At 46.0% G+C, this 10,000-nt stretch overlaps 1 protein-coding gene across 1 annotated transcript in view; it reads right to left on the bottom strand.

Moving 5' to 3' along the window:
* ntsr1 (neurotensin receptor 1 (high affinity)) overlaps positions 1–762 on the bottom strand; it is a gene marked incomplete at its 5' end in the record, with an annotated part of 23,495 nt that extends 22,733 nt beyond the window's left edge. The window contains one exon of the mRNA XM_083675756.1: positions 88–762. Coding sequence (XP_083531882.1) covers positions 88–762 — 675 coding nt within the window. The remainder of the gene's footprint in view (positions 1–87) is intronic.
* Positions 763–10,000: the final 9,238 nt, after the last annotated feature.

Here is a 10,000-nt window from a genome sequence, read left to right as displayed (position 1 = left end):
CATTCAGGAGAGAGAAGTAGGGAGAGAGAGGGGTGGGGTGGGGGGGAGAAACAGACAGAGGGAGATGGAGAGGAGTTTTTAACCCACCTGGAGCACGGTTTTGAGAGTGATAGCGGACACCGTAGAGGTGCAGATCTTGTGTCCTTTGTCCCGAGTCTGGCCCATGGTGAGCAGCATCGGCGTGGCCAGCAGGAAGGACGCCAGCCACATGCCGCTGATGAGCTTCTTGGTGCGGCTACGCGACATGATGCTCTTGGCCTTGAACGGGTGGCAGATTGCCATGTACCGCTCGACGCTCAGACTGGCGATGTTGAATGCGGTGGCGTACGCGCAGCCGTCGCGGAGAAAATAGTACCCTTTACACACCGCGTCCCCGAACGCCCATGGGTAGTGGACCCAGATGAAGTTGTAGAGCTCGATGGGCATGCAGAGGAGCAGAATGAGGAGGTCGGACACGGCCAGGCTGGCCAGGTGGTAGTGCACGGTGCTCTGCAGGTTCTGGAGGGACTTCTTGGTGAGCAGGGTGTACAGGGTGACGGTGTTCCCAAAGCAACCGATCACGAACAGCGCGACGTAGATCACCGTCACCAGGACTTTGGAGTAGGTGTCGGTGTTAACGTTCAAATCCTCCTCGTCCGGTACCACGAGCTCCTCTGTGATGTTGTCAACGATCGAGTCCGAGTTGTTGCTGAGCCAGAATTCCTGAGCCAACGCGCGTAAGTTTAAAAACTTACGCCCTATCAGTGTGACGTTGATATCCATAGTCGTGAACTGTGAGGGCCGAACTCTAAAAGAAATATGTGTGCGGAAATTCTGCAGGTGTATGTAATGTTGTTGATAAAACACATTCACAGGGGAGATCAGAGTCCGCGCGTAAAGGCGGTGAGGGAGGGAGGGAGGGAGGGAGGGAGATGGAGATGGAGAAGGAGAGCGGTGGTTTGAGCTGAAGGAGAAAGTTGCGGTGCTTTTATCCGTGGCGCAGAGGGAGGCGTGGTGCAAGCGGAACCTTGAGCGGTGACGCACAGCCATTCAGAGATGTTCAATTGTTGTGTTCTCCATTTACCTCGCATACTACCGAAAATAGACACGGCCTTTGATTAACGGTTAAAGAGAGAAATGTGATGTTTTAATATTGGGAACATTAATAATTTGCGACTCATCCAGGAAATAAGAGAGAGAGGGGGGGGGGGGGAGAGAGGGAAAGAGAGAGTGTGTGAGAGTATTTGATGCATATCACCACTTCACTGACATGTAGAGGTTTCCATGAAATAGCCCTCAGAGATAGCTAGATCCACACACACATACACATACACATACACATACACATACACATACACATACACACACAGTCGTGGCATGTGGAGGTTAACAGGAAAGCTGGAAGCCCAAACCAGCAGAAAAACAACTCTGCCTGTCACTCACAGGAGAGAAAGAGTAGGTGACAGTGTTGTGACAGCGTTGCCTTAGGACAACAACAACAACCTTTAAATGTCTCCGCTGTTTGGTGTTGGGAGGGAGGGAGGGAGGGTGGGAGAGAGAGGTAGGTTGCTGCTGTGACCAGTGTACTGAGACAACTTTTTCTCCCTTTCTCTCCTCTCTCTCTCTCTCCCTCTGTTTTTCTATCTCTCCACCTCTCTCTCTCACTCTTTCTCCTTCTCCACCTCTCTCTCTCCATTCTCTGCCTCCCCTCTTGCTCTCTCTTTCTCCTCGTCTCTCCCTCCCTTCCTCGCTCACCCCCCCTCCTCTTTTGTCCTCTCCCTCCCCCTTCCTCTCTCCCCCTCTCCCTCCCTCCCTCCCTCCCTCCCTCCCTCCATCCCACCCCATATGGCCGTTTCAGGCAGCCACTCACCACAGGCTCATCAGCACAAGTTGTGTTTTTAATCCGTTTCATTAGTTCTGTTTGTCTCACATCTCTCTGCTGCATCGCTGGGGTCACTGTTGGACTGGTGCGGCTCGGGGGCTTCAGGGTGAGATAATGGAGTGGTTACAGAGTGGTTTCAAACATTCATCTGACTCATCTCCTTCAATGGCCTTTCACTTTTAGGGGGTGCAGTGCCACCAACATTCCCCCCCCCCCTCCCCTTCCCCCTCCCACCCTATCCACTGTTGCCCTGAAATGAGCTAACTAATTGCGCCCAATGGGGAACATAATAAAGCTGTATTAGTCCATTAGCCTCAGCGCTCAGTGAGACAGATAGGTGGTGTGACCCAGCCTCAGTAGTTGTAGATGTCTTCATGTTGACGGATGGGAGCTGCTGATCGTTATTGACACGCTGAGTCACCGTCTTCAAACTGAGAAGTTCTCTGTCCATTTGCTTGTGTGTGTGTGTGTCTGTTTCTGTGTGTGAGTGTGTGTGTGTGTGTGTGTGTGTGGGGGGGGGGGGGGGCATCGTTGAGCAATTTTAACGGATGGATTACTTAAGGCTTGTAGCTCATATCTGCATCTCCACTGGCCATGTTTGTGAGCTAATATTCATTAACTTGTTTAAAGGCTTGTTTTGAACAGTGAGAAACCCATGAGAAACCCCTATTACAATATGAGCATGGTGCACTTGTCCAGTTGTAGCATACTGTATTTATAACTACAAAATAGGATGCTTACACAGTTTTATTTATTATTTTTTCTCCGACTGCCATTTCACATTAGACTTCATTATGTTCCGTCATAAGAGAGATCTCAATCTCAGTGGGACTTCTCTGGTGAAATAAAGTATAAATAAAAAGAAAAAAAGAAATTATAAATTCATGCAACAAATGCACACACAAAGGCCAGTGACAGGAGAGTGTGCTCTTCAGCGTTCCCTCTTAAATGCCAGGAAACATGATTATTAATAAGCTCCACTGTCTATATGTGGATGAGAGAGGGGGAGAGAGAGAGAGAGAGAGATGAGAGATGGAGGTAGAGAGTGGGAGATGAGAGTTAAGGAGTTGAGATAGAGATGAGAGTACAGAGAGGGGGGAAGAGAGAGAGAGGGAAGGGAGGGGAGGGGGAGAGAGAGAAGAGAGAGAGAGAGGAGAGGAGAGAGAGAGAGAGAGAGAGAGAGAGAGAGAGAGAGAGAGGGGAGAGGAGAGAGAGAGAGAGAGAGAGAGGAGAGAGAGAGAGAGAGAGAGAGAGAGAGAGAGGGGAGAGGAGAGAGAGAGAGAGAGAGAGAGTGTAGTCATCTCCTCCTACTCTGGGCCAGTGTCAGTGGGGACTGACGGAAACTAACTGATGTGTCTTTGTATGAACGCCTCCTAAATGTCCACATGACATTTCACTCTCTCAATGGCTCCAAGGGCACATGAATCATTAACTCATGAAACCCCCCACCGTCCTCTCCCTGCCCCCCCCCACCACCATCCCCATGTCTAAATAAAGCAGCAAAGACCCAGTCCCAGCGGAGTCTTCACAGACCCAAACAACACATCTATAGAAAGTCCAGTCAAAGCGAAAGTGCATCTCCTTCAGTTCCTCTATCGATTCCCCCTGCCTGCAGCGTGAGTGTGGTCTGAATGAGATGTTTCATATTTCATATCATATTTCGCCCTCAGATGAGCGTTATTGATCCAGGTCCAGGAAGGACCCCCCGGAGTGAAGGACTGGGTTGGGGTCATCTAGGAGAGGGTCAGGGGTCGGTTTACATTCTAGAGAGGGTCAGGGGTCGGTTTACCTGCTGGAGAGGGTTAGGGGTCATATAGATGAGGGTCAGGGGTTGGTTTACATGCTGGAGAGGGTCAAGGGTCATATAGGAGAGGTCAGAGGTCGGTTTACATGCTGGAGCGTTAGGTGTCAGTTTACAAGTTGGTTAGGGGTCAGGGGTCGGTTTAAATGCTGGAGAGGGTCAGGGGTCGTTATACATGTTGGAGAGGTCAGGGGTCGGTTTACATGCTGGAGAGGGTCAGGCGGCATATGTTCTTGAGAGGATTAATTAAGGTTCGAGTTCGATTTTTGCCTCTGACTTTTTTTTCTTATGATGACTGATGTTCAGATGATTCACTTACTTTAGACAAATGTACAAATGTTGTAAATGGCTTTGGATAAAAATGTCTGCTAAATGGCAAAAATGTAAATGTAAAAATGCACTGCCTTTCTCTGCTAAGTGTGCACTTGCTCAATCCCGTCATGGATTTAAAAGCTTTTGATTGGTGTAGGCCAGGGCTAGAATTATGGGGGTGGGGTGTGGGCGTCAACACACTCTGTGTGTTTTCCTGTTCTTGTCTGCATGGTTATTTCAAGATGCACTTCCATCAACAACATTGAATAAATGTGTTTAGTCTTATAACCACATATACCATACGCGTGTGACTTCTGTGCATTAGGTCTGACATTTAGAAGACTTCATTAGACAACATCCTCAGAGGAACTACAGTACTTTCATATGAGTCTGAATCTGACATCATCATTATTTGTCTCTGGGATTAACCCCAAGTGTGTGTTCTGCTAGTTTTTTTAAAATGACTTATTTTGAGCTTTTTTGCTTTTTACGATTCATTTGAAAAACATATATTTATATATATTTTTTCAAATCTATTTGGATCCCCCTTCCTGTCCCATAAATTATATTTAATGTAAATCTATAAATGAAAAGGACTGGGCTCAAGCAGGCTCGCCACTGCAGCTCCAATAGTATTGATGATTAACACACACACACACACACACACACACACACACACACACACACACACACACACACACACACACACACACACACACACACAAACACAATAGACCCGCTAGTTTTTCTTTCATCTGTGCTGTGGTGCTATAGGCCTCATCAATCTGATTGAATGTGCTTCAGTGCAGAAAATACATCTCCATTTCACCCCCCTACATACACACACACACACACACACACACACACACACACACACACACACACACACACGCATGCATGCACACACGCACACACACACACATATATTCTTAATGCCCCTTCTCCAAACCATTACTGGAGAGTAATTTTCCTGAATAATATCACTGCCACTCCCCCCATCCTCCCGCCTGTGTCATGTCACATTAGCCCCCCCGGGTGGTTGGTATACCTGTGTCTCTGTCTGGTTGACTGGAGACACGTTAATAACATTCATGTTTCATTATGTCAACACTGCGTTGGGATCTGTTCCTCCCTGCAGTTCATCAAAGATTGGAATTCATCTCTCTGACACCCACACACACACACACACAGACAGACACACACACACAAACAAACTCAGTGGCCCGTATACAGGTGGTACATGTGGTTCCGTAGCAGTTGCGCTCTGTGAAATGAACACCTGTCTGTCTGTGTTCTCGTTAACCTGATGATCTATCAGGTACCTTCGGGAACACAGGCCCTCATCACAGCTGCCAGCAGAGGGAGGGAGGGACAGAGGGAGGGAGGGACAGAGGGAGGGAGGGAAGTGAAGAGAGGTGAAGAGAGGAGAGACAAGTTTTACGGTGAAATTATGGAGTCAAGTTTAATGTATTTAGATAGCGTGTGTGTGCTTCTGTGTGTGTGTGTGTGTGTGTGTGTGTGTGTCAGGGATGCAAACTGATTAAGGCTGGAAAAGGTGAGAAGAATACGTGAGCTGGGGAAACAGACTTGCTAGGGGGGTCCGGGGGCATGGCCCCCCGGAAAGATAATTATGAAAATTAAAAAAACGCTTTTAAATGCTAATTTCTGGTGACTTGAAGGATTAGGGTATAGAAAGTTCTTACCCTAGAATGAAGGAATTAGCTGCAAAACTAAAGACGACTTTGCAGAGGGGCAATTGCTCTGGTCCAATTCACAGGCTAAAATAATTAATCAAAGACTGAGCATTTAATCAAGTGCTGTATCATTTGCATTAGAGGAACAATCTACGATTTGTTTGACAAAGGGAGAGGACTGGAGGCACTGGTGAATTCAGGCACTTCCCTGAATCCACTTGTTTAACAAGCAACGCCTGACTTTCACCTAATTCTCTCATTCTGAAAATTAACCACATATAGGGAAAACATTAGTTCATAGATAGTAATTGGTTCCTCCAGCTACTAACGTCAGCTCCTCTGATGTTGTTGTTAGCTAGCTGTCTGACTTTGTTAGCCAGCTAATTTTCATACCACAAACTCAATTATTTGATCAGCTAAATTAGCTAATGTTGTTCAACTTTCTCTGGCTAGCTAAGGGAGGATTCGATCCAGCTAGCAAGATACTTAACAATGCTAACAATTCTTGTTCCCCCACACTTGCTCCCTGACCTCAAACTTTCCCGTTGTTTTTCGGTTACAGCTCATGAAGTATGCTTCATTACCTTCTCACCTCCCTCTCTGTCTGTTTGTTGTTCTGTGAACGATTGGCTGAGGCCAGACTCGAGCCTTGGTGATCAAACGTTTATTTGAGACAGATGCGATAACACTGGCATATTGACATTTCACCCAGCCAAATCCATTGCACCATAACACATTAGCTTGCGCTAATTTTCAGTGTCCGTCCGAAATAGACAGTAAAATTAAATACATTTACGAAGCCACTTGTGGAGGAAGACGGACAGCGGAGCTTTCCCTCTTCAACCAACGGTTCATGGCAGCCATTAAAGGACAGTGAGTAGCGGCAGTATAGTGAGAGTTGAGGGGGGATGCGGATGTACCCTTTAGAAGACCTGTCTTTTCCACATGGAGATCACAATCAATCAAACCTAGACAAATTACTCAGACATGTGTGATTCTAATTACATGCAGAGGCTAATATGAATAACGATGAGATAGCTAGAGATTGGTGTGTGTTTGTATCAGGTTCAAGGTGCTCGCTCGGCTGATTGATGCTACTGTATGTTGGTCATGCTGCTCCGACGTTTAATTAAACTCATAAATTGAGAAACAGTAAACCATTCTCCAGTGTGTAATATGTTATATGATATCCACGCCTTACATTAGTCATGACGGAGGCATCAATCTACAATGTGTAATCCCCACGTCTTACCGGGGGAGCCTGGTGGAGGTAAGAATCGGAGGACGGGCTCATTGTAATGCATGGAACGGAATTAGGAATGGTATCAAACACACGAGTCCGTCCTCCAATTTCTACCGCCACATAATCAGAATAATAAGTATGAGGAAAATATTTTATTCATGTAGCGCCTCTCACCAACCCAAACTTTGTTTTCTAAATGCAAAACCAAGTTTTTTAAATGCTGACTTTTGCGTGAAAACTGGCGTTTTGGGGTTTTTCTAGTGCGTACGAAACGGTTCTACATGAGGCTAACTGAGGTGTGTTTCCGTGACTCCCCATAGTTACAGTGGATGGGTGTATTACCACAGTTACAGTGCCTGTTACTGTGACTCCCCATAGTTACAGTGGATGGGTGTATTACCACAGTTACAGTGCCTGTTACTGTGACTCCCCATAGTTACAGAGGATGGGTGTATTACCATAGTTACAGTGCCTGTTACTGTGACTCCCCATAGTTACAGTGGATGGGTGTATTACCACAGTTACAGTGCCTGTTACTGTGACTCCCCATAGTTACAGAGGACTGTTACTGTGACTCCCCATAGTTACAGAGGACTGTTACTGTGACTCCCCATAGTTACATTGGTGGATGGAGGTGTCACTGACGGAACAAGAATCCTTATTGAGAGCCTGTTGTATACTCCAGTGTGTACTCCAGAGTGTGTCTGTGTGTGTGTCTGTGTGTGTGTGTGTACTCCAGAGAGGGGCTCTCTAAGGCAGCGTTTCCCAACCGCTGTGCCGCGGCACACTAGTGTGCCGTGAGAGATCGTTGGGTGTGCCGTGAGAAATTATCCAATTTCACTTTTTTTTTATTAACATTTATTAATAATTATCTGCAAATAATATGCCATTGTCGAGTGTCTGTGCTGTAATATAGTGACTGGCAGAGTAATGTAATATTCGTCCGGGTGGCAGCAGGTAGGTAATTGCCTCGTTCCTTCTTAGAGACAAGAGAATTAGTGACGCATGCGACAGGTCGTGGTGACAGTGATGGCGACGTTTTTAAAAAGGAAAAATGCAAACTCCGAACTGGGCCCTGGACAAGATTCTGACCCAGGTAAAGGCCCTAGTATGAGTGGTGGTAAAAAGAAAGCAAAGACGGTGAGCTTGAGGCAATACAGCGAAAGCTATCTTTCGTTCGGATTTACTTTCACCGGGGATGAGACGACATCGACTCCATTATGCTTGGTGTGTGGAGAGAAGCTGTCCAACAGCGCCATGGTGCCAAGCAAGTTTAAACGCCATCTCCAAACGAAACACCCGTCGCTTCAAAACAAACCGATGGACTATTTTGTTCGCCTGCGTGAAAACACAGAGAAACAGGCAACTTTTATGAGGAAAAACCACAAAGGTAAATGAGAAAGCCCTCAAAGCTAGTTACCTAGTTGCTGAACTCGTAGCTAAATCAAAAAAGTCCCACTCTGTGGCAGAGACATTAATACTACCTGCCTGCAAAGCCATTGTCAACGAGATGCTCGGCCCTGACGCGGTTAAAGACATAGCTAAAGTCCCGCTCTCAGATAACACAATTGCCAGGCGTATTGATGACATGTCTACAGATATCGAAAGTCATGTTTTGGGAAAGATACGCATCAGTAGAAAATTTGCGTTGCAACTTGATGAGTCTACGGATATTATTGTATCAGGCTACAGAGTGTCATTTTGTAACATTTTTGGTTGGTGGTGTGCCGCAAGATTCTTTCAATGTAAAAAATGTGCCGTGGCTAAAAAAAGGTTGAAAAACACTGCTCTAAGGTGTATGACTCTTGTGTCCTCTTCATCTGTGTGACCTTTAACCTCTTAGACCACTCTCTTTTCATCCTGCTCTCCTCACTTGTTCTTTATCTCTCCTCTCCTTTGTTACAGTCTCACCCTTCTCTCCCTCTCCCTGTCATTGCTTTGTTCTACCCATCCTGACCATTCTTGAAGGAACGATGTGAATCATAATGAATGTGGCAGCAATCAATGAACCAACATTGCAGAGACATTTTCAAGCATCATCCTTTGTTGTTCTATTAGTTGAATAAGCCTTTGTAGTTGACCAGTGTGGTGAAGACAAGTCTGTGTGAGTCTGGGGCTGTTGACTGGTCAGTGTGTAGAGAACCTTATGACAGTATTGATCTAGCCCTTCAGTATTGGTTAGACCATATACATGGCATTGAATAGCTTTATTAACCCTGAGTTCACGCACGCACACACGCACGCACACAGGCAGACATACACCCACACATGCACAGGCAGACACACACACGCACACACACACACACACACACAGGCAGACGTGCACACACACATGCACGCACGCACAACCAGACACACCCACACATGCATAGGCAGACTTATGGAACAAACACACAACCCCTATATTAACCCTCAAACAAGGCATGACAGCTTCAGAGCAGGAACAATTACATGCTGATATGAGAGAGAGATGCTCCAATCAATAGTCATCTCAGATGTGTGGGAGAATGGGAGAATGGGAGAATGGGAGAATGTTAAAGCTGAATGTTTCATGTTTGGTCCAGCCAATCAAGAGATGGCATTTTCTACACACCGTTTACAAGCGTGTAAGTGTCCGTGTGTGTACATGCATGTTCTCGTGTCATGTGTTCATGCCTGGTTAAATTCCATTCACCTGGGGTCAGTTTCCCTAAATATTTGTAGCGAAAGCTACCCATATCTCTCTTTTTAACCCATTTTGTTTGTTCACACACAGGACATTGACCTGCAAAACTGTACAATTGCTACTCTAATATGGTTTTGTGGCTTTGTTGTCGGCAGAGATTACAAATTACTTAAATTACTTTTGTGCAACTGACCCCGGGTTTATATAATTTCCTTGTTTTGTCCTCACTGAAAACGAGGATGTGCTGCATAGAGCCTCTGAGTACCTCTCAAAGACACATGAGTACGTCATACAATATGTAATAATTTGTCACATGCAATAATATACATGTAGTGCAGCCGTGGCCTTTGTATAACGGCAATTCAATGATCCAAACATTATCTAGAGAGGTTACTCGTATAATTATAATGCAGAAATGCAGACG

Source organism: Argentina silus (assembly GCF_951799395.1).
Source record: "Argentina silus genome assembly, chromosome: 8".
Taxonomy (NCBI): Eukaryota; Metazoa; Chordata; class Actinopteri; order Argentiniformes; family Argentinidae; genus Argentina; species Argentina silus.
Note: the sequence above shows the minus strand (reverse complement) of the source record. Positions and strands in the feature narration are given on the sequence as shown.